This window comes from Balaenoptera physalus (genome assembly GCF_965194825.1).
Source record: "Balaenoptera physalus genome assembly, chromosome: 4".
NCBI classification, from domain to species: Eukaryota; Metazoa; Chordata; class Mammalia; order Artiodactyla; family Balaenopteridae; genus Balaenoptera; species Balaenoptera physalus.
Window position 1 is genome coordinate 135,297,768 of NC_138891.1, and position 25,121 is coordinate 135,322,888.

The window sequence follows — 25,121 nt, forward strand, 5'->3', positions numbered from 1 at the left end:
AAAGACAAATATCCATATTTATTACATTAATAAAAGACTAACATCTTATTTTCACCCTTCTATGCATTGCCTTTTTCATAACCTAAATGACCTTTTCTCTTTGAGTATCACTATAAATCAACAGCTGCTCACACACTCAACATGTCCAAATAGTTTATCACAAACTAGACAGTAGGACACCCTTTCAGCTGACTCCTCTGTCCTTTCAGTATCATCCCTGCTATTTTCAACTTTTTTTTTTTTTGGTTTCTGTCAACCAGATATTTCAGACACACTTTGATTCTTCCTATCATCTGAAGATACTGAATCAGCTACCTTCCATGGTGTCCAGGTTCCTTTTAGTGGATATTAGTGTCTAAATAAGGGCTGGAAAATTGTATTTCTAAAGTCATAAACTCTTATTGATTTTTCTAATTTACCCTGGTACCAGCTTCTACTTTTATTACAGTATATGATTTTATCAACCAATAACATTTTCCTTTATATCTTCTAACTTTCTAAAAACTTCATAGGATAGTTTGGCATATACATAATAGGTGCTTATTATGTTGAGTGAACTCTCTAGAAAAAAAATGAGTCAATTGTTTTTGCAGCAAAGACACCTATGTGAAATGATGTACCTGGACATCATTTGATGGCAGTTGCTGACTACAGTCAAGGAGAGGTAGGGTAATGTTGGCCAGTTGCCTGGAGAAACTGACTTGCACCAGAGGCAGTGATGAGGGTCTCTTGGCAAAGGTGTCTGTCCTTTTTTCTGGCACTCTGCTTCTCTTGACCCTCTACTCTTTCCTGTATTAAGGCGAGAGTTTACTCTCTTCTGTATATAACTACTGTAAGAGTCCTGTGCCGTTAAGTTTTGAGTTTAAACTCCAAGGGAGGACTTGAACAGGGCTTCAAGGTACCCTTCCAGTAAGGTGCCCCCCTGTTGGGCAGGCAGAGCTCTTAGGCCACCCTGAAGGTGGCTCAGCAGTCTAAGGCTGGCTGGCTGCCTATGGGCCAGGTGGCCATTCCCTGTTTGCTCAGCTATGACAGAAATGTGGTCCTATGTGTAGGGTCATGCACATGTGCCCAGTATGTCAACCTAGACCTCCCAGTTCCAGAACTGCATATCCACATTAGAAATGACTGGCTAGAGTGGGAAATCATGCAGTCCCATTATACTCTTTACTAGTCTGAGTAGATTGCCTTCCATCTTCCCAAACTGTGAAGCTAAAATCTGGGTATTACAAAAATTGTCAATTATTAGAGGAATGTGTAATGATATTTCAAAGCACAAAGAACACTATCCCTCAGAAATGGGAGCTACCTCAAAATTTTATGACACCAACTTAGGATCAGAATAATTAGAGAAGTCTCAATTAAAATCAGTACAGATACACAATATGGGGAAGAGATATTAACTTATTAGACTTATTAGCTCTTCAAAAAAGAATATAAGAAAGATTAAGTTTTGGTATCTTATTTGGCTGAAAGTAAAAGGAATTCTGAATGCCTATTTTGATGATGAACAAAAAGGCCCCAAACAGGTAAAACCTGAAAGACCACTGGAAGCAACACATATGTATCTTAGATATCTTTCAGGCTGAGTCCACGATAAAAGTCACCCTGCAAGCAGCTAGAATTCTTTCAAAGCTGGCTCCATTCTTGGATTAGGATGCTTCATTCCTCTTTGACCCAACAGATCTTGCCATTTTCTCCAAGCCGTACAGTTCCACTGGCCACCAGCTGGAGGGCTGAGGGAAATATTTTATGTTCTGCTAATTTTACTCTTTCAGATAGAGTTTCAACAGTGTCACCCCTCTTCACCGGAACAGCTTCTTGTAAAATAATTTGTCCAGCATCTACGTCTTCCTGGAGAAGAAAGTGAGAAAGTTTTGAACATTACCTCTGCCAAGTACAATTTACATTAAATACTAATAAGATTTTGGTAGAAAGAGACATACTCACAGCTACAAAGTGCACGGTGCACCCAGTGACAGTGACCCCGGCATCCAGGACTTGTTCATGGGCATTTGAACCCTTAAACGAAGGGAGCAAGGATGGGTGGATGTTGAGCATTTTCCCTGGAAATTAATTAAAACATAGTGGTCAGAATTTAAAAACCCTATGTATTCTGTTAAAGGAACATACACTTTCCTGTCTAGAATCAGGAGTCAATAGGAGCAAGGTTTTTCTAGGATGGGTGTTTTCTTTGTCAAAGACAAATGAGGAAAAGTGAAATACACATTCTCATCCAAGGAGGCCCTGGGAGCAGCAGGTTTCTGCCTTGCACAGCTGAAGACACACCGAGGGGCTTCTGAACAGGCGCCTGCAGTGACTCAAAGCTGGATGGGAGGGGTTCTAATCTGGATCATAGGGCTCTTGAAGAAAATTCAGCTTGTCCCTGGCACATAATATTAGAAAGACAGGAGGTTCCTGCCTAGTGTCTATGTGCTTGACTTCTAACCATGAATTGGCATGTTCACATGTGACTAATCCACAGATGCCGGATTAGTCAGTCTGTGTGCCTTACGTCACCAAAAGCATTGCCTGTGGTATATTACACCACAAGTGCTCTAACTATATTCACTTAAGAAAACAAACTCTCCGAAGAAGAAATACATTTATTGACCAAATATGTGCACAAAAAAGAACCACAGGAAGCAGTCAAAACTTCTGTGGGAAAGGCATTAACAGCAGATACTATGTTATCTGGCAACAATGCCTTCCTTTCCATCTTCTGGCAATGGTTCACACTTCCTCAGAAGAGGAACTCTATTTTGGGATACAGAGAGTCACCTTCTCTTGCTTCTGAACAAGTAAAAATAGTCTCTTCCCAATATTTATCCAGAAGATGAAATAGTACGTTTGTAGTAATGTGAAACCAACCTAAGCTACATTAGAAACCGTAATTATAGCAGGCCAGAGAAAACTGATAGAGAGAGCAGGATAATAAATCATTATTCTTTGGGCTAAAGGCAAAGGAAATTCTGTTATGACGTGTGTCAAAATAAACCGTCACAGTAAATACCATGCATGACTGGGATTGTTTGGCAAGTTAACCACCGTATGGCCCATTTTCAGTAAATTCCTCAATGTAGTATCAAACAATTTTTGCTTACCATTCCATTTTCTGACAAAGGGGCCAGATAAAATTCTCATGAATCCTGCAAGACAGACTATGTCTGTGGAGAACTCTTCAAGGACTTGGTCTACTGTAGTGTCAAATGCTACACGATTTTTATATAATTTATGATTAATTACCTAGAATAGAAAAAGATAAGTACAATCTGTTTCCAACAAATTACCAAAAATAATTTAAAACTCAACCTTTACATAGACCATACTTCACCTCCTTCTGAATATAGACGTGATGTCAAGAATTAAGTAATGGACAGGATGAGTATAAAGGCAAGCGCAGCACCCACCCCAAGTCCAGGCATCCAAAGAACACTTAGGGGCAGATTATGAGTTTAAATAATCTTGAAAGATACTTTTCAAAGTAACTTACTCTGGTGGGAATTCCGGCTCTTTCTGCTTTATCTAAGCCAGTCACTGCAGCTTTGTTGGAGATCACAACAACAATGTGTGCGGAGCTACTTGGCTCCCTAGTACTGTCTATGAGAGCTTGGAGGTTTGATCCTGAAAAAGGGAGAAAAACACTGGTGAGTGCACACTTCTTTAAAACGTTTATACCATTTTGAATAGGGAATGGTCAAGATTTTTGAACAAAAATGTCTTAGAGGGCTTCCCTGGTGGCGCAGTGGTTGAGAATCCACCTGCCAATGCAGGGGACATGGGTTCGAGCCCTGGTCTGGGAAGATCCCACATGCCGCGGAGCAACTAGGCCCGTGAGCCACAACTACTGAGCCTGCGTGTCTGCAGCCTGTGCTCCGCAACAAGAGAGGCCACGATAGTGAGAGGCCTGCGCACCGCGATGAAGAGTGGCCCCCGCTTGCCGCAACTAGAGGAAGCCCTTGCACAGAAACGAAGACCCAACACAGCCCAAAAAATAAATAAATAAATAAATAATAATTAAAGGTGCTAATAATTAAAAAAAAAAAAAAGTCTTAGAAAAGATTGGCAAAATATGTGAGGCTTTAAAATTCCGTTCCTCTTAGAATAATGGATTAGTATCTTACAAAAACATAGGCACTCCTGGTTCAAGGATATGTAATTGCTCCTGCAAAACAGTATGATTTAGCATAGCAGTAGAAACAGTATAACATGATTTTAAAACTGATTGATGAGGAATAAGCTGCTTAATTAAGAAAAAAATCAACCCTCTGAAGAAGAACAAACCACTATGACCCTTACAGTAGTTTCTTTGCTTTACCATCAACTTGAGTCTAAAGTATACTGAAACCTTAAAATAGACTTGTAAAGCAATTATACTTCTGGGAAAGTTAACCTAAAGAAATAATCAAATATGCACTTACGAACTTATTGTATATTTAAAAGAATGTTCATAGCAATGTTCCTTAAAACAGTGGAGGGAATTCCCTGGCCGTCCAGTGGTTAGGACTCTGCTCTCACTGCTGAGGGCCTGGGTTCAATCCCTGGTTGGGGAACTAAGATCCCACAAGCCGCATGGCGTGGTGCAAATAAAAAAAATAAAAAATTAAAAAAAAAAGGAAAAAAGAATCATACTATATCCATCCATATGAGAGAATACAATGCTCTTAGTATTTTACCCTGCTGTCTGTAAGAGTCAAACACAAATTTTGTATTGTTACTATTAACGATTTAAAAAAGCCTCAACTATCCTAAGACTTTTCAACTACAAAGCTATGATTCAAAAGAAGTTGGAATTTCCATTGTCTTTTCTAGCTTCTCTCTCTTCAGCCATCTTCCCAACACCCTCTACTTTTCCTTTATAAGCTGTTTCAAATGCCTGAGAAAAGTGGAAAGACTGAGGATGTAGAAAAGATAACACTCCTTAATGATACCTAGCCCCAGTACTGAGAGTGTTCTCACAGTCGGAAGGAGGGTTTTTTTTTGGGGGGGGGGGTGGTGTGGGTGGGAGAAAAGGAAGAGCATTTCTACAGCTCTGTAGTAAAGAGGAAGCCACAACTCACCTGTCCCAGATATTAAGACAGCTACTCTTGCCTTTTTTGGTTGAACAGAGAAATGATTTTTCAGGGTGCCATTCTCCAATACTGATCCATTTATTTGCATGGTTTCAATCAGATGCTTGACTTTCACACGAGGAGAACCTTTGTTTGAAACACACCCAATAAATAAAAAAAGAACAACTGTGAATTAACAGTAATATGGAAAGAGAAGTGTTCTATAAAAACTTTAGAGTACTGTATTTTATTCTGAAAGTAAGAGATGCAAGGACTAAAATAATAGGTTTGCTTTACTTATCGTCACTCATTCATACAAACTTCCTGATGGTGAACATATGTAACTGCCCACTTCAACTAAAAGCTACAGCACTATATCTAGACATAAAGTGGATATGTTACTGCCTGCCAGTGTTCTGTCTCCCCTTTCCTGCAAGTCTTGCATCCACAATAGTGCTATGACCTCTTGGCTTCAAGGGTAGGCATGTGACCCAAGCAAGGCCATTCAAAGACTTGATATAGGATGTTGAGAAAGAGAGGGCCTCTCTTACTGCAATGTGAGTTGAAGGATGTGGGCTCAAGACATCTTTCCGGTATTTGGAGAGCCTACCTGAAAATGAAAGCCACACCATAAAGGGATGAAACGCAGATACAGACAAAATAAACAAGCCTTGACATCTCTTTTAGAGAATCTGAGTTGGTTTTCTGTCAATCTGCCAATTTCTAGTACTTCTAACAGAGTTCTGAGTCATACACAGTACTGGTCAGGGTGCTTGCTCACTACTCCTTGAATTGAGCTGAACCACAAAGCAGAGGCTGAGACAAGGTCTTACATGCGAGGTGATTACTTTGGGAAGTGATCCTAGGGAACCAGAATGAGGATGGGGAAAAGCCAATATAAGAGTGTTATTAAACTGGTCACCACTGTGGGCAATTGGGGCTTGATTCCACTGAGAACCTCAAAGGAGCCATGTAGACTGTGCCTCAGAACCGCTCCCTTCTTCTGTCCCTAAAGTGGGCATTTATTCACTAGTTCTCACCCCGCTGGTCAAGGGTTGTCCTGCAGGGTGTAGTTGTGCATATGTGACTGCTACACAGAGGTGTCAGAGCCCTGAGGCAGAAATGAAGAGATGAGTGCTACTACTGGCATGGGTGTTTTCATGTTACAGCTGCGTAAAGACAGCTGCCATATCAATGGCTTGAAATGGAGCAACTAAATATACCGAAGAGCAACTCAATAAGGAACAGTTACCTTCAGGACATGCAACCACTCTGCCGATCACCCAGGCTTCTTCCTTGTGCTGCTGAATATCCTGCAGAATCTGCTGTGTCAGATCCTTTGATACCACGAGGGCAGCCCCAATCCCACAGTTAAATGTTCTGGCCATCTCTTCTTCAGAGAGGTGTCCTTCCTGCTGTAACCACGAGAAAATCCTGGGGATCCTCCAGGTCTGGGCATCTGAAAACAGGCAAGAGTTGTTCAATTAACCTATTATTGACACAAAGTATAAAAGTATGTACATATACAAACCTATGGAAATTAAAACCAGCACTGCTATTTTATAGAGGGTAAAACTATAAACTGGCCTTTCAGAAGTTTTTTTGGGATCCATTTGTACCTCAGGCATTAAGAACACTTTTCTTGTCACACTTGGCCAGTATTCACAATTGAGCGAAGTTTTGTGCTGCGTTAACTAACCAGATTCTTAGAAATTCCCTAATGAATTAGATGCTCTAATGGCTGAATTCCAGTAAAGGTGGGCCTACTACCCTTTTGTGAATGAGAAAAAAAAAACAACTAGATTTAGGTGTAAGAACATATCCTCTAATACAACAAAAATCTCTAATAAAAAATTTTAGGTAATACCTATATAGACACACACATAAAATTCTTTTTTTTTGGCCCTGCTGCATAGCTTGCAGGATCTTAGTTCCCCAACCAGGGACTGAAACCGGCCATTGCAGTGAAACCACTGAGTCCTAACCAGTGGACCACCAGGGAATTCCCAACCAATAAGTTTCCTGAAACAGCAATCTTCACTCATTGTCTCTGTATCTCTGCCATCACCCCCCACTCCAATATATGGGGGTTGGTATCTATCCTCACCAAGCTGCTTTTTGACACTGCTAACCAGTGTCATGTTGAAATCCTTGCTCGGAGTTGATACTTTTACATGGTTTACTGCCTGATTTTGACTATTCTTTTTTAGAAATTCTACCTCTGCCAAACTTTAAGGTGGGTGGAATATTGAGGAACAACCTTTTGGTCCCTCCTATTCTCTTTGCGATTAACTATTACTACCTGCATATAAGTACCCAACTTAACTTCTGCTCACAAAAACACTACAATAAATACTTCAAAGATTTAAAACACTGTATTTCCACTTCCTATTCCAAATCTACTCACCTACTAAACTAGAAACTTGGGACTTCTTTTTTCCTTCTAAGCACAAAATGATTCTCCAATCTGTTTCCCTTCTCTATGCCTTGGTTCAGGTCTCCTTTATTCCCTGCAGGGACGATTTAATAACTACCACTTCCCTTCCCAGCATGTTCCTGATTCCATCTTGAAAGAGCTTGAGCTTACTGACCCCCTTGGAGAATCTGCTTTAAGAATTTCATCTAAGTCAATTACGCGAGGACTTTATGCCTTATAAACATGGCTAATGAAGTGAGAAAAGGCGGAAAAGGGTCAGTCCTATTTTTTCCCCAAGAAGCCCCAATGATTTAAGAATTTTCCAGGCAAGGACTTCCCTGGTGGTCCAGTGGCTAAGACTCTGCACTCCCAACGCAGGGGGCCCAGGTTTGATCCCTTGTCAGGGAACTAGACCCCACATGTCGCAACTAAGACCTGGCGCAGCCAAATAAATAAATAAATAAATAAAATATTTAAAAAAAGAATTTTCCAGGTATAATCATATGTGTACTAACTACCCATAAAGTTTCCTTCCACAATGTATTTTTTCTCATAACAGTTTTCTGAGCAAACGTTCTTTTTAGCAATCTTACCTAAATTCACCCCAAATTTCTGAGGTAGGACTCTGGGGATGTTTTCTAGCAATCCTCCACCGGTAATATGTGCAAAGGCCTTAACATGTCCTGAACGCAGGACAGGTAACAGTGAATGGCTGTAGATTCTGGTTGGAGTTAGAAGTAAGTCACCTGTATATTAGAAAGATGAGACAAAAACTTAGTCTATGAACATAAAACCAAAACATATGCAATTTGTTCCATTCTAACTTTAAGTAACGAAAGCCTAATCCAACTAAGTGGTTGCTCAGACATTTCCAAGCAGGAGAGTTTAAATGTGAGTATGTTTACCTAAGGCCTGGCCACCACAGCCATCAGGTGCTGGAGAGGAGTACTGAAGGGAAGATTTCGCTACAATTTTCCTCACAAGGCTAAATCCATTGCTGTGAAGACCAGATGAAGCTATTCCAATAACAGCGTCTCCTTCAGTGATTCTTTCCAGGTGAGGGAGTTTCTGATCCCGCTCCATTGCACCAACGGCAAAACCGGCTAGATCATACTCTCCAGGAGGGTACATGTCAGGCATTTCTGCCGTTTCACCTCCTGGCAGAAAGAAAACAAGAGCAAAGAAATCACCGAATACTTATAAGCCTGTCTAGGAAGTAGTGACACCAGCTACTCTTCATATGAACAATTAAACAAAAGCTGTATTCCGCAAACATCTAAGCATGATTTCAGGGGAAATAGCACTAATTTCCACAAAGGGTGAGTATAGCCTCCAAACATCATTATTTTTACGGGATGAACACGCAGTTGAATATAACACCATTTCTCCAGCAGTTTAGTTTCAGAAATGCTTTCACCTATATTTGATCTTTACAATCACTCTATGTTCCAATAATGGTACAGGCTTAGAGAAGTGATTTAATCAGACCTGCCTAACTCTAAATGCCCTGGCCTAAAAAATATGTCATAGTTCATATTACCACCATATTGTGTAAAGACAGGGTCTAGGCAGGCAGATCCAAATTAGGAACTGTTCTAAAAGATGGTTGAAAGGCAATTGTGGCTCTTGGGACATACTAGTCCACAGAAATGGTAATATAAAATAGGTAGTTTTGTTCCTTGGTCAACCTACAAATTAATTTTGTTCAAAATTCTCATGTATGTATTTAATATTTCTGTAAACCTTGGGTACATTTTATTCTTAGTGTCATTTCTGTGGGAAAATAAGGCTTAAGTAAAGATTCAGAAAGCCAAGAACCGATCTGCCTCTGCTGCAGGGCCATAAGGAGGAAACAACCCCCTACCCTGTCTGTCCAGGAGGCCACTGAGAGAGATGGGAGTGAAATGGTGGCTGAGGATCAGGGAGAAAGATGAGGCCTGGGTGATGGTGGAGGAGTATGAGTCTCAGTCTGGGGACCAACCCTTGAGGGAAGGGTTTGAGGGCACAAAGGTCTAAGTTTTCCTTAGGTGGTATCATCTATATTTTACTTGCCTCGTCTAGTGACACATAGTTTGTCTCGTTAGGTCTACTGGTAACCGATCATGTTTGTACATAGGGCTGAAATACATAAGAAGGATGCGTGATTAAAATAGATGATCATACCGAGGAGAGCACATCCGGCTTTTTTACAAGCTTTAGCGATTCCAGCAACAACAGCTTCAGTCGTACTGGGGTCAAGTTTTCCACAGGAAAAGTAATCGAGGAAAAAGAGGGGCTCCGCTCCTTGTGCCAGAATATCATTTACACACATCGCAACCACATCTTGACCAATGGTTTCATGTTTATGGCACTGCTGGGCAATCTACAGAAGAATATAAACATCCACATAAGCGAATAAGCTCCAAACTATATCTTGTCAATTATCAGTGGAGGCTAACAATATTACTGACTTTTGGCTAGGTGCTCTGAACACCTAAAGACAAAAGAACACTAAATTCCGATAAGCTACTTGGTCCGAAAGTATTCCCTTTTTTCCCCTAAGATAACCCTTCTATCTGGATATAGCCTCACCAACACTGTGTTATTAGAAACACGTAGCTATTGTAGCCAACTGTATGATTACTTGGTGTGGTTCTCTTTAGTGCATATATGTCAAGAGGGGAAAGATACGTATTTTATTTGTTTATTTATTTATGGCTGCGTTGGGTCTTCGTTGCTGCACGTGGGCTGTTGTGGTGAGCGGGGGCTACTCTTCGTCGCGCTGCGCGGGCTTCTCATTGCACTGGCTTCTCTTGTCGTGGAGCACGGGCTCTAGGCGTGCGGGCTTCAGTAGTTGTGGCTCACGTGCTCTAGAGCGCAGGCTCAGTAGCTGTGGCTCACAGGCTTAGCTGCTCCGCACATGTGGGATCTTCCCGGACCAGGGCTTGAACCTGGTTCCCCTGCATTGGCAGGCGGATTCTTAACCACTGCACCACCAGGGAAGTCCCGAAAGATATGTATTTGATACACAGTAAATTCTTTCATATCTTTCATAAAAGGCCTTTACTCACATAAGTGTCTGATTACCTTCAGTTTAGTTCCAACGCCATCTGTTCCACAGGCCAGAAGAGGATCGTTGAAACCGGCTGCTTTCAAATCAAAAAGACCAGCAAAACCTCCAAGATCAACATCACAGCCTGTTGGAGAGAAAATTAATTACTTGCTGCATTTCAACAGCAAAGAGTTGATCAAGAAAGCAGATATTAAAGGGGCATACATATCCTTTTGAGTTTAAGATCATGGATAAGAAATGCTTTTAATGTTAGAGATAAGAAAGCAGAACACTGTGAGTTTGGCTTAAATAGGGCAAGACTTACAGCAACTTGGCGTTAATTTGGAACATTTTCCTCAGTAAACTACAAAGCACAAATCAATACACAATGTTTGTCACAGTTGATGAACTAGCAAAGGACAGACTCTGACTTACCTGGTCTGGAAGTGGCTTTTGCTAAAGGCTTAATTTTCTTGACCAGCATATTTCCAGCTGCAATGTCTACCCCAGATTCCTTGTAAGTCAGGCCCCTAAAGAGTTTAAAAAAACAAAGACATCACCTAAATGCCAGGGAAGAATCATTTTAACCTTAAAATATTATTTAAAGCAGAAGATATCACTAGTGATTTTCATATCCCCCAATACGCTGGGCCATATCCAGAGATTTTGATTTAGCTGGTCTAGGGCCGGTCCTAGGAATTGAAATGTGTTTAAACAACCTCCTCAGTTGATCATCACTATTTGGAACTTCACTATTTGTAACTACTTCTCTAACTTAACTATTTCTTCCAGAAGTACTTGTCACAGGCAGTTAAATATACCAATATTTGGCCGTAATATTTCTCTGTTCAATTTTGATATGGGAAGGAAAGGACTGCCAAAACGGAGTCAAAAAAGTGAAAATTAGGATTATAAGAACTCTACAAAGAAATCCCTCAATAATGAAACTGAGCCCTTACTGCAATAATAGAGAACTGTATTAGTTTCCTTATAGCTAAAGACAGTAAGAAATAAGATTTAAAAAACTCTAAAAAAAGCAAAACCAGGTAATGATATTCAGTGCATCATTTCCATCTATAATAGTGCCAACAAGTTGGAACAGTACATTTAGAGATCAAGTTTATAAATGGCAATGTGACTTCATTAGTCTTGCCTTACAAAAATGACAACTCCGGACTAGTGGGATTCAGGGATACGTGAAGAAATATGTCAAGTTTTATTAGAAGCAAGGTGCCAGGGTACAGACTTGAGAGAAATCTGGCAGTTAACTCCAATAAAGTTAGCAGTCTGGGGTCACGCTTAGATAGGAAACGAAGTTCTACTGGTTAAAAACAACTCTTTTGTCAGGTAGCAACTGGCACTGTAGCCTCTCATCTCCTTCATCTTTAAAGAATTAGACAAGTATTAAGATTTCAAGTCCCTTGAAATAGGTCATTTCAATAGAATCTAGTCATTTTAAAATAAAAAATAAAATTTTAGCATGGTATTTTAATGTTCAAAAAAAAATTCCATTATTTAACCTTAAAAAATTTGCCTATCAGTAACAGTGTAACTTGAATTAAGTTGCTAAAAATTTCTCATTTTGTCCTAAAACACATTTATTTCTCATAGATGAACTCAATGAGCAATAGTAATTGTGATGAGATCAAAACACCCACATTTGCAGTTAATAGTTCATTGATTTTACAAAGGAATAGTTAGTTGTATATGACAATAAATGAATCAATAAAGGGTTACAAAATACATTTCAGTAATAAGTATAAATGCAGTGGCCAAATGAGATGGCCAAAATTTATAGTATAATTAAATAAAGTTGCAAAGTTAGACGACCAATATTTTCATCTTGAATTCTCTGACAAAATCATGAACTAAGATAAATACAACAGGGACTTCCCTGGTGGTGCAGTGGTTAAGAATCCGCCTGCCAATGCAGGGACACAGGTTCGCGCCCTGGTCCGGGAAGATCCCACACGCCATGGAGCAACAAAGCCCATGTGCCACAGCTACTGAGCCTGTGCTCTACAGCCCGAGAGCCACAACTGCTGAGCCCGTGTGCCACAACTACTGAAGCCTGTGCACCTAGAGCCCATTCTCTTTAACAAGGAGTCTGTGCACCACAACAAAGAATAGCCCCTACTCGCCGCAACTAGAGAAAGCCCATGTGCAGCAATGAAGACTCAATGCAGCCGAAAATAAATAAGTAAAAAAAAGATAAATACAACAGTAATATATAAATATATGATAACTCAAGGAATAAAAATCCCTTCCCCCATCTTTATTGATGAATAATTGACAACTGATTGCATGTATCTAAAACGTACAATGTGAAAAAATCTTTCAACAGCACTGATCTTATTGAGCTTTTCAAACATGAGCTACCATGAAGTTTTTTCCATTTCATTTGAATATTGCTGTAACTAGTAGTTTCAATTCAAACTAATGCAAATCAAAATCAGATCAGTCGGGCTTCCCTGGTGGCACAGTGGTTAAGAATCCACCTGCTGATGCAGGGGACATGGGTTCGAGCCCTGGTCTGGGAAGATCCCACATGCCACGGAGCAACTAAGCCCGTGAGCCACAACTACTGAGCCTGCGCTCTAGAGCCCGCGAGCCACAACTACTGAAGCCTGCACACCTACAGCCTGTGCTCCGCAGCAAGAGAAGCCACCACAATGAGAAGCCCGCACACCACAACGAAGAGTAGCCTGCGCACCGCAACAAAGCGTAGCCCCCGCTCACCACAACTAGAGAAAGCCCACACCAGCAACGAAGACCCAAGGCAGCCAAAAATAAAATAAATAAAATAAATAAATTTATATATATATAAAAAAATCAGATCAGTCTCATAGAGTTAAGAATATAGAATGACTTAGTACAGGGTTAATGGAGTTTTCTACATCACCATTTATGCCAGTTCTGAAGCTGTGCTATAATCACCTTGGTCAGAAGTTTACCTGGGCTGCTGGAGGAAAGCTATGGCACGATAGCCAATGTCGTTCCTATAAATGGCTCCCTCAAACTTTATAGCAGCTAGTCCTTTCTTGGCTCCTTCAAGGGCTGAGATGAGATTTTCCCGGATGGCCGTTACTGTAAGGACCCTACCCCCGTTAGTCACCACTTTGCCATCTTTTAGGGCAGTGCCTGCTTGGAACACCTCTAGTCCTAAAGCTTGAGCCTCAGGAAACCCTGTAAGAGAACATATTTGACATATCAATTGCAGTAATAATATTCTACACTGTGGCTTATAATTTCCAGAAGTTTTTTTTTAAATAAAATCTTTATTTCACTTAAATGAATCTTCACAAGAATCCTATCAGAAAGGAATTAATGTAATATAATAGTAAATACAGCCTTTCTCCTAAGAACAGTCTGTTCTGCTCTAGGGTGACAACTGTATTACTAAAACCTTGTGTTATCATAAATCTCATGTAAGAATGATTATTTCAATAAGGAAGGAAAAAAAAAGAAGCTAAGCCCTGAAAAGTTTGAAACTAGAAGCATAAAGTTATTTTCTCCTGAAAAGTTAAAAAAAAGAAAAAATTAACAAAACCTAAACATCATGAATAAATCCTGCATTTGATCACATTTTTTACTGAAGAGTAAAAGAATTTCTTTTTGCTTTATCATAGCCAACTAAATAAAGTTGCTTGTTTAAAAAAACCAATAAGATCATTGCAATGTAAAACATATTCTTAATCTTTTCCCTAATAAAACAATTGCAAAATTTTAAGACAAATATGATTTAAATTAGGTTTTGGGCTCCACCTAAAAGAAAATCCCTGGCTTCATTTTTTCTTTTGGCTGCGTTGGGTCTTCGTTGCTGTGTGTGGGCTTTCTCTAGTTGCAGGGAGTGGGCTCAGTAGTTGCGGTGCGCGGGCTCTAGGGCGTGCAGGCTTCAGTAGTTGTGGCTTGCGGGCTCTAGAGCACACGCTCAGTAGTTGTGGCACACGGGCTTAGTTGCTCCACGGCAAGTGGGATCTTCATGGACCAGGGATCGAATCCGTGTCCCCTGCACTGGCAGGCGGATTCTTAACCACTCTGTCACCAGGGAAGTCCCCTGGCTTCATTTTCTTTTGAATTAGTTTTAAGATCTCACATACGTATTTTACATTTAAAATATTATTAGACTGTGTTTTCTAAATTCTGAAATGACCAACATGGACAGTTTATACAAAGACAACCTCTTAATTAAAAAGAAATTTTTTTTTCCTTATTAATTTATTTATTTTTGGCTGAGTTGGGTCTTTGTTGCTGTGTGTGGGCTTTCTCTATTATGTGGCGAGTGGGTGCTACTCTCTGTTGTGGTGCATGGGCTTCTCACTGAGGTGGTTTCTCTTGTTGCGGAGCACGGGCTCTAAGCTCATGGGCTCTAGAGCACAGGCTCAACAGTTGTGGTGCACAGGCTTAGTTTCTCCATGGCAAGTTGCTCGGTGGCATGTGGGATCTTCCCGGACCAGGGCTCGAACACATGTCCCGTGCATTGGCAGGCGGATTCTTAACCACTGTGCCAGCAGGGAAGTCCCCCCGAAAAAAACTTTCATATCCCTAGTTTGTCCTTTTCCATTTCTCTTTTAGTACCATATTTGGTAATCTATTAATACACATCTTCCCTAAGTGTTGTTTATTTTGCTGTATCAAATTTTCTGTAAAACAATTTTTTTATTGTAGTTGATTTATAATATCGTGTCTTCTCTAGGTGTTTTTATTTTTATTTTTTCAAAATATTTATATATTATTTATTTATTTTGGCTGCTCTGGGTCTTAGTTGCGGCACGCGTGCGGGATCTAGTTCCCTGACCAGGGATTGAACCTGGGCCCCCTGTATTGGGAGTGCAGTCTTACCCACTGGACCACCAGGGAGGTCCCTCCAGGTGTTTTTATAACATAGGGGCATTTAGTCACAGGTACTCAAGTATCTGGTGGTATCAGTAACACCCAATATTGGGGTGTCAGAAATAACTATGACACTTGTCACCCCAATCTTAGGGAAATTTCACCAATACAAAAGATCTTGATTCTATTCCTTCCCTTTCTTCATTTTAAAAGGCAATCAGCTCCTAACTGCCCAGCTGCCATGTGTGGGATGCACAGGGCAATGGACTTACTGTCTGGGTAAGACAGTAAATAGGGTGTTTGAATCAAACACAGTATTGGGGTATTAAGGGAGGCCAAATGACAGCCTGCTAGGGATTTTAAAGGTCTGGTGTTGGCCTTATGGTGCTGGAACTTATTTAGCATTTTAAAACACTGCTTTATCTAGCATCATTTAACTAGATGCCTCACCTCCTATAATGAGAAACAGAAGAGAAGGCTATACTTCCGAAACTTTTAATTCTGCCATCAAAGTGACCATGGGGTGCACTGCAAACTGGGGGGTTAATTTGTGATCATTCAGAGATCAAGCCCTGAAATTTTCTCCTTGATGTAATTTATATTAAAGTTCCTCCAACTCTCATACATTCCTATTATCTTCCTGGCTCTTGGAGGATGGACGAGAAAGGCAGCTCTGGGTGATTCTCTGGAAACTTAGCTAGGCCCACTTAAGTCTTCACTGTGCAGGAAGAGAAACGGACGGCAGTTCTTTAAATACAGTAATTTTGGATATCTGGACACCCATATCCAACAAGCAACATGGTTATGTTAAAAACCCCTGAAAGGTTACTGATGTCTCTACACCCTTAAAAGGAACACAACATTGAATGGGACAAAGGCCTGCTGTGGTACTGGTCACCTGTCACATTGCAGTCCAACCTGTTGTTCTCTGATATTCACCTGTTATCTCTACACCCTTGGTGTAGTCTCCTGGATAACCTTTACTTGCCATGACCACAGTTACGGCAGTGCGGTTGTCAAGCCAAACAGGCAGAGATGTGCAGAGCAGGCCATCTAAGGTAGACTGAATCACTTCATAAAGGTCACTTTTAAGAAGTGGGAGGATCACCTGGAAAAACATAATCAACACGGCAACTGAGAGAAATTTCAGTTGTCCTTAGACATTTTATTCACTGGGATACCAGAACTTGCATATGTTTCTCAAAGGTAATTATTTCAAGGCTGATAAATCCTAAGATTAAAACAGCACACATATTCTACAAAGTAACACTTTATATTATTATCTTTATTACTCACTTGGCACTCTGGATCACCAAAACGGCAATTAAACTCCAGAACTTTTGGGCCGTCCTTGGTCAGCATTATACCAGCATAGAGGATACCTTCGTTAAAAAATGGGAAAAAAAAAAAATCTATAATGAAGACATTGTATTGTGACTATGAAAATCAGAATATAAACTTATAGTACTAAAAGTTTTGGAATGACCGTAACAAATGTTATAACAGTGGTCAATTAAGAAAAGAAAATGGTGGGCTTCCCTGGTGGCGCAGTGGTTAAGAATACACCTGCCAATGCAGGGGACATGGGTTCGAGCCCTGCTGGGAAGATCCCACACGCCGTGGAGCAACTAAGCCCATGCACCACATCTACCGAGCCTGCGCTCTAGAGCCCACGAGCCACAACTACTAAGCCTGTGTGCCACAACTACTGAAGCCCGGGCACCTAGAGCCCGAGCTCCGCAACAAGAGAAGCCACCGCAATGAAAAGCCCGCGCACTGCAACGAAGAGTAGCCCCTGCTTGCAGCAACTAGAGAGAGAAAGCCGCGCACAGCAACAAAGACCCAATGCGGCCAAAAATAAATAATAAATAAATAAATAAATTTATAAAAAAAGAAAATGGTGTCAACTTACTCTATAAATAATGTCCACAATGACATCAATATGCTTACCTGCATATGGCACACCCTCCTGCTGCATGCCATCCACTGTCCTCTGAAGAATAGTATTTTTAATTTTTAGCAACAAATCCTTAGAAACCTGGGGAACATAGAGACATATTTAAATGTAACTGGTATTAAACTGAAAAAGTCCTCGCCCACACTGAGGCTCCTTTGTATACTTACAGTATATTCTATGCATACCTCATTAGCCTATAAATTGAGAATCTAGAGTTTATAAATTAATTGTAGAAATTATTGCACATGCATGCCGCAACTAAGAGTCCGCAACTGAGACCCAGTGCAGCCAAAATAAATAAATATTTTTTTTTTAAGTAAAAAATATATATAAATGAAATCACTTTTACTAAATGGTAGTTTTAATACACGAAGTCTAAAGTAAATCCTGTTTGGTTTTTAATCTTTTAGTTAAGAAAAATATCTAAAAGGCACTATATTATTAGCACAAACAATTATAACTATCAGCAGTGAAAGGAAATGGGTGAGTTTCTGAAGTGCTAATCTATTTATAATATGCTCAATGCATATTTTTCATAAACATTGTCAAGGAATTGTTTGGAAACATGCACTATCCGTTATGAAGTAGAAAGACTAGAAGAACAAATGACAGTCTGACTTGGTTCTCAATTCACCATACCCACTCTTACTGAGCACTTACGTATAGGGCCCTGGATATCCAAAGATGAATAAGGAGGGGCTAGAAGGATCTGTTCAATCGATACTTAAGTTAGTTTCTCAAAGGCTTTTAGAAAAGGTTAGTTTTAGAGTGAGACCAGAAGAGACACTTTTCATTTAACAGGAAAACCAATTTGCTGATGAGTAATATCATTTACAGAAAGAAAAAACAGAAAAGTGTCTAAGAGCTCTTTGAGAAGACCAAACGACTACGGAACTTCAGCTGAGCCTCTGGGAAGTACCTGAGGTGCTGGACAACAGGCTCCCATTCCCCCTGTGTTGGGGCCCTGATCTCCCTCCAGCAATCGCTTATGGTCCTGTGCTGGGGGCATGGGGGCCACAGTCTTTCCATCAGTGAAGCACAGACACTGTAGAGAAAACAAACGGTCCACTTAACCTTAAATGCCAGTAAGTAAAAAAAATAATTTAATAAGGAGAACTATATGTACCTTAACTCTAATTAGAGGAAAAGTTTTCTTTTTTAAAGTAAAATGATTTAAAACATAAATAACCCTAAGTTTCCTAGATGGAGAATCAAAAGATCCTGTATACTCTGTTCTGAAGGATCTGTAATTTTTGAGCTAGGTTGGGGGGAAAAAAAAAAATCAAGCTACTCTCAAAGTAAAAAATTTCAACCTTTCCCCTGTTTAAATAATGGGTGATATAAGTCCAATTTGCCTACTGCTACACTGGGGATGATTAAAAGAAGATAAATTCTTCGGACTTCCCTGGTGGTGCAGTGGTTAAGAATCTGCCTGCCAATGCAGGGGACACCGGTTCGAGCCCTGTTCTGGGAAGATCCCACATGCTGCGGAGCAACTAAGCCCATGTGCCACAACTACTGAGCTTGCGCTCTAGAGCCCGCGAGCCACAACTGAGCCCGAGAGCCACAATCACTGAGGCCGTGTGCCACAACTACTGAAGCCCGCACGCCTAGAGCCTGTGCTCTGCAACGAGAAGCCACCGCAATGAGAAGCCCGCGCACTGCAACAAAGAGTAGCCCCCGCTCTCAGCAACTAGAAAAAGCCCGCGCAACAACAAAGACCCAATGCAGCCAAAAATAAATAAATAAGTTTGTATATTAAAAAAAAGAAGATAAATTCTTTTTTTAAAAATATTTATTTATTTCTTTTTTCTTTTTTAAATTAATTAATTAATTAATTTATTTTTGGCTGTGTTGGGTCTTCGTTTCTGTGCGAGGGCTTTGTCCAGTTGCAGCAAGCGGGGGCCACTCTTCATCGCGGTGCGTGGGCCTCTCACCATCGCGGCCTCTCTTGTTGCGGAGCACAGGCTACAGACGCGCAGGCTCAGTAGCCGTGGCTCACAGGCCTAGCTGCTCTGCGGCATGTGGGATCTTCCCAGACCAGGGCTCGAACCCATGTCCCCTGCATTGGCAGGCAGATTCTCAACCACTGTGCCACCAGGGAAGCCCTCTTTTTTCATTTGTATCTGAAATACTAAACGTATACAAATTCCTGTGTAACTGCTCAGTTTATGCTCTTGGATGAAGCGACCAGAGTAAACCAAGCCTTTTTTGGGATCATAGGTCAGATAACACAGCTTATACTCTGTAAAAGTCCAAAAGATGAATATACGTACAGACACCTCTTCTCCTTCAAGAAGTTCTTCAATGACAGTTGTTTCTCCAGCTTCTCCAAAAGCTTTATCCTTATTGTCGATAAAAACAAAACAAAAAGAGAAATAAATTATAAGCTTTTATTATTTACTTAATTGGCTGTTGTCATTTTGCACCATTTGTATTATGAACCAACGCACTAGTATTATAATTTCTCTTTCTCTTTCTGAAAGCTGCAAAGGAACATATATGAATGTTTCCTATTTCTTTTTTATTTTATTTATTTATTTGTGGCTGCACTGGGTCTTCACTGGTGCGCGCAGGCTTTTCTCTGGTTGCCCCGAGCGGGGGCTACTCTTCGTTGTGGTGCGCGGGCTTCAGTAGTTGTGGCTCGCAGGCTCTAGAGCACAGGCTCAGTAGTTGTGGCGCACGGGCTTAGTTGCTCCGCGGCATGTGAGATCTTCCCGGACCAGGGCTTGAACCCGTGTCCCCTGCACTGGCAGTCGGATTCTTAACCACTGTGCCACAAGGGAAGCCCGAATGTTTCCTATTTTCAGAGTTGCAATGATGTAGAGTTAGCACTGGTACAGATGAGATGAACACATCATTAAAACTCTTCTGGGGATCCAGCTTTCCAGTTTCAAATAAGGTTAACAGAAAAACGGATGTTTTCATCATTAGCATTTAACTCTTATTTCTGACTTATACTTATGTTTGCTTACAATAATTATACTAAGGTCTGTGAAAACAGATTTCCACAGGGGGGAGAAACCCACAACAACCAAGAAGGATCATAAAAGCAAAGTATATTAATTCATTACTTCACTTTTCTTAGACCTGAGACACAAAGGATAAATACTTTTTTTGTCCTCATGAATTGTTGAGTATTTATTTATATGTTCTGTAGTCTGAGGACTTTCTTCTACCTTTCGGAGCAGACAACAAAGGATGCTAGACAGAACTTACTTGCAAAGAACAGAATCATCGTTTAGCCATCAGTGTAGATGTGTCATAACCCTTTTATAGAGATGGATTACAATACATAGTACTATGAAAAATAACTGTGTTTGCTATACATTTTCCTTGCCTTGAGGAATATTTGTAAGCTTAAGAGTATTTATTTATCCAGTGTGACTAGAAAATTATAAACCTTTTAAGAGGGATCAACTTACCTGCATAATCTCCTGTACAGCTTTGCAGGCCTCTTCTTTGCTCTTTGCGACAACTACCCCTTTTCCAGCTGCAAGACCACTGGCCTTCACAACCAAAGCGGGGAAGTCTGCACTGTGAAGACACAGTAAATTTCAATATCCAATAAATCTTTAAGATTCAAAAGTTTAAAATGCTTTGGGATTGTGTAATGATATGCTATAGCAACAACTGAAAAGCAGAAAAAAAAAAAAACTGCTAACACCATTTTGATGTACTTCCTGCCAGGATTTTTTTTTCCTATGTATTCCTTTATAGTTGTGGTCATATGGTACATACAGTTTTGCTTTTCTCACTTATCATGAGATCATATAAACAAAATCTGTGGGGGAAAACAGCAGTTGCATAGCATGAATATGGAATGACCTTTAAGATACAATACAAAGTAATGAATCATGCTCTCCTTCAAGTAAAAGATGTAGCTGTATAAGACCAATATAAGCACAGATACACAGATCATTTCTCCAAGTACACATAAGAAACTGTTGTTGGTAGTTTCTTCTGTTGAGTAGAACTGGAGATCTAGAAGGAGACTTACCCAAAGTAAGTAACAAAATTGTTACTTGGAAGGTATCTGGCTACTAGGAAATAATAAAATTCAATGTAGGATGAAGAAAAAACAAAGAATGAAACTGACCCAACTAAAAAGAAAACATACCAGGTAAAAAGGAAAAGTGTCAGGCTTCCCTGGTGGCGCAGTGGTTGAGAATCTGCCTGCCAATGCAGGGGACACGGGTTCGAACCCTGGTCTGGGAAGATCCCACATGCCGCGGAGCAATTAGGCCCGTGAGCCACAACTACTGAGCCTGCGCGTCTGGAGCCTGTGCTCCGCAACAAGAGAGGCCGCGATAGTGAGAGGCCTGCGCATCGCGATGAAGAGTGGCCCCCGCTTGCCGCAACTAGAGAAAGCCCTCGCGCAGAAACGAAGACCCAACACAGCCAAAAATAAATAATAAATAAATAATAAATTAAAAAAAAAGGAAAAGTGTCAACAAAAATAGGGGGCAAAGGCATGTATCTACCAACATTCATTTATTGCTCAATGTTCTCCATATAATAGAGAACAGGATGTTTAATTTTAAGATTTAGGATTGAACAGTGGTGGCAGAAGGCCAAGTGATGATTCCTCACTCTAGTTAATTATTGATGAAAAAAATCACTATCCTTTATGTGGTAAGATGCCACTGTGTCAATTTGGCTAAGAGGGCACGCCTATAGAACCAAACGTATCCTTTTCCCCTAGAAACTCTTCAGCAACAAACATTAAAACATTTATCTTAAAAAAAAAAAAATTTATCTTTCTGCAAGGCCGCAAGAGTAAATCCCATTTTATTTTGATGTTGGAAAAAGGCAATCTACATCCTATGAGTTTTCCCCTAGAATTATCTTACTATAAACTCGTAACATAAAAGTGACCCCTATATTCAAATATCATGTAACAAGTGCCCTTCACAGGCTATCTTCTGTTTACCTCATAATGAAGCGGCAGGCTTCTTCAGCTTTGGTGAAGGCTCTCCACTGTGCAGTTGGGATTCCATGTCGGTCCATGAACTCTTTGGCAAATCTCTTGCTGGACTCTAACTGAGCTGCTTCCGCTGTCGGGCCAAAGCACCGCACTCCTGCAGACGCCAGGCTCCCAGCAATTCCTAGGGGCGGAAACAAGCAGCCGCGGCCCAGCTTTCTGCAGGGCCTTTTCATTGTGAAGAATTAGGATCAGGCTCAATATACACTGAGATGAGGCAAATGGCAGAGAATAACTACGTTTTTCATGTTTTCCATAGGATATAAACAAAATGCTACTGACACATGATTCAAATCCAACAAAAATCATGTGTGATATTCAAATATATGGATTATTAAATAGACACCAGAATAGAGCAGAATAAACACAAAATATCTCCCACAGCTGCAAATTTGATCTCTCATTCAAATTTAGTCTTGTTATTCATACTACTGATGCTTGGGGGGGGGGAAAAATCCTAGAATCCATAAATTTCAAGAGGGTGAAAGCTTTTTCAGTGTATTATATTAGAAATCCTCATCTGTAAAATGTATTAGATGAGATGATCTCCAAGCTCCTGTTGGCATGGTGTATACCATAATAATAAACAGAAATGAACTTTACCAGCAGCCAGAGGTGCCTCTGGTCCAACAACTACAAATTCAATTTTCTCATCTTTGCAGAACTGTGCAAGGGCAGTGTGATCACTGATTGAGATGTCTGTGAAAAGAAAAAAGAAACAAACCCACCTTGTTTATAAAAACATTCTTTAAGTTAACTGTCTTTCTGAAATCTAAGTACTATACTTTGGTATGCCTATTAATTGTTGGTTTTCCTTTACTGGTACAGATGAGTTTCACCATGAGCAATTCAGAGCACAGTACATTAGGCTAACCAACAAAGCTCAGTTCTCTGCTATCACTACAGTGATAGTAGAGAACTGAGTAAGTTTTCCAAGAGCTATAAGGTACTCTCTTGACTATGGTGTTCATGTTGCTAGTGTCGATTGTAAACAAAAAAGTGTATCAGAGAATATACTCAGAAACTGGTCTTTTAAATGTCATTCATTCAAGATTTACTGAGAACTGCTATATGCTAGATACTGTCCGAGTCACCAGGTTAAGACGCAAACACAAACAGGGTCCCTACACTTAAGATGCTTATATTTCACTGTGGGAATGCTAAGTTATAAATATCCAAGCAAAATAATACAAAGTATGAACAATTAGGCAAATCTGATGTGAGGTAAACTGGGAGGCTATTTCTGATTAAGCCAGAAACGGTCTCTGTGCAAAGACGTTTAAGCTAAGAACTGAAGGATGACTTTTAAGACCTAGCTCACTTCTCCAGTGTACAAGCCAGGTAAATTTTCTTTCTTGATGAGAGTTCTAAGTAGTAGTAGGATCAACCATATATTAATCATGAGTAGGTTCTATAGGCGCTCTTCTGCTTCACTGTTATTTGGCCCACCATTCTTAAGCTGGCTGAAGTCTCTGTACGTATGTGGTATTTGTGATGTGTAGGGGATAAGTGCAGAAAAGGTAGAGTTCTCAGTCTACAGGAACTGCCTGAGTGGGATAAGGATGGAGTACCATGCACTCTGGGTTAGTAGCTGCAAACACAACTGGGCTGAACAGAGCCAACTACCTCAGCACAGCAAAGGGTGGCAAGAGGAAGAAGACACACCTAACCTGTCACTACAAGTGACAGCAGCCTCATGACAATATTGGGAGATTTTCATGGGCTGGTCTGTATAACATCAATTGCATCTAGATAAAATGTGCCATTTCTTTAAAAAAAAAAAAATACAATACCTCACTCCCAGAGTTAAGATCCCAGGGAAGCAGATATTTTCTTATTTATCTTTTTCTTATTATTTTTGCTCCTATGTACACAATTATCTTCTCCCAGTTGGTAGCTTGCTGGGTCTATGTTCTCTCCATAAATATTATGTGCCACGTAGGGTACTAGGCACAGTGCACACAGTGCAAAATAAGACAGGAGACACGGGACTTCCCTGGTGGTGCAGTGGTTAAGAATCTGCCTGCCAATGCAGGGGACACCGGTTCGAGCCCTGGTCCTGGAAGACCCCACATGCCGCGGAGCAACTAAGCCCGTGTGCCACAACTACTGAGCCTGCGCTCTAGAGCCCATGAGCCACAACTACTGAAGCCTGTGCACCTCGAGCCTGTGCCCTGCAACAAGAGAAGTCACCGCAATGAGAAGCCCATTCACCGCAACGAAGAGTAGCCCCCGCTCGCCACAACCAGAGAAAGCCCACACGCAGCAACGAAGACCCATCGCAGCCAAAAATAAATAAATAAATAAATTTATTTTAAAAAAAGACATGCGACTTCCTTGCCCTCATGCAGTTTACATTCTAGAGCTTATGTTCTAGGAGGGAAATGAAGATAGGAGACAGACAAAAGTAAAAGAAGATACAGATAATAGTTCATGATTGAAAACAAATGAATTGGGGGGTGAACATGCTTTACTTAGAAACTTCAGGAAAGTCCTCTTTGAGAAGGTAACATAAGTTGAGACCTGAATGATGAGGAGCCAGTCATGCTAGGAGTGAGAACAAAGTCCAAGGCAGCTCTGTTTGGGATGCTGGCAGGACTGCATGGATAGAGCACAGTGAAAAGAAAACAAGGGCTGTAAAAGATCAGGCTGGAAAGGCAGGCAGAGGTCAGATCACAGAGGTTTTTGTAAGGACAGGAGTTTGAGTTTTATGCTAACTACTATGAGAAGTCACTGAAGAATTTAAGGCAGCATAAGAACTGATCATCTTTTCCTATTTACCAGTGGAAGAGATGAAGGCTGAGATCTATTATGGAGTAAGAATTGCCAGAACTTACATTTAACAGCACTGC

The 25,121-nt window shown here is 40.5% G+C and overlaps 1 protein-coding gene across 3 annotated transcripts in view; it reads right to left on the reverse strand.

Moving 5' to 3' along the window:
* Nucleotides 1-25,121, reverse strand: part of GART (phosphoribosylglycinamide formyltransferase, phosphoribosylglycinamide synthetase, phosphoribosylaminoimidazole synthetase) — a 28,705-nt gene continuing 3,584 nt past the window's right edge. For 2 of the 3 annotated variants that reach the window (XM_082459103.1, XM_082459104.1), the window contains exons 3-22: nucleotides 22,873-22,968; nucleotides 22,219-22,393; nucleotides 20,711-20,822; nucleotides 19,562-19,630; nucleotides 18,205-18,330; nucleotides 17,279-17,366; nucleotides 16,625-16,710; nucleotides 16,268-16,436; nucleotides 13,450-13,681; nucleotides 10,931-11,025; nucleotides 10,531-10,640; nucleotides 9,628-9,826; nucleotides 8,370-8,621; nucleotides 8,058-8,210; nucleotides 6,301-6,507; nucleotides 5,058-5,195; nucleotides 3,491-3,621; nucleotides 3,102-3,243; nucleotides 1,948-2,063; nucleotides 1-1,851 (exon numbers count right to left, since the gene is read on the reverse strand). In XM_082459103.1, coding sequence (XP_082315229.1) covers nucleotides 1,660-1,851; nucleotides 1,948-2,063; nucleotides 3,102-3,243; nucleotides 3,491-3,621; nucleotides 5,058-5,195; nucleotides 6,301-6,507; nucleotides 8,058-8,210; nucleotides 8,370-8,621; nucleotides 9,628-9,826; nucleotides 10,531-10,640; nucleotides 10,931-11,025; nucleotides 13,450-13,681; nucleotides 16,268-16,436; nucleotides 16,625-16,710; nucleotides 17,279-17,366; nucleotides 18,205-18,330; nucleotides 19,562-19,630; nucleotides 20,711-20,822; nucleotides 22,219-22,393; nucleotides 22,873-22,968 — 2,888 coding nt within the window. In that variant the 3' untranslated portion in view covers nucleotides 1-1,659. The remainder of the gene's footprint in view (nucleotides 1,852-1,947; nucleotides 2,064-3,101; nucleotides 3,244-3,490; nucleotides 3,622-5,057; nucleotides 5,196-6,300; nucleotides 6,508-8,057; nucleotides 8,211-8,369; nucleotides 8,622-9,627; nucleotides 9,827-10,530; nucleotides 10,641-10,930; nucleotides 11,026-13,449; nucleotides 13,682-16,267; nucleotides 16,437-16,624; nucleotides 16,711-17,278; nucleotides 17,367-18,204; nucleotides 18,331-19,561; nucleotides 19,631-20,710; nucleotides 20,823-22,218; nucleotides 22,394-22,872; nucleotides 22,969-25,121) is intronic. The other variant, XM_082459105.1, reaches the window with a different exon arrangement.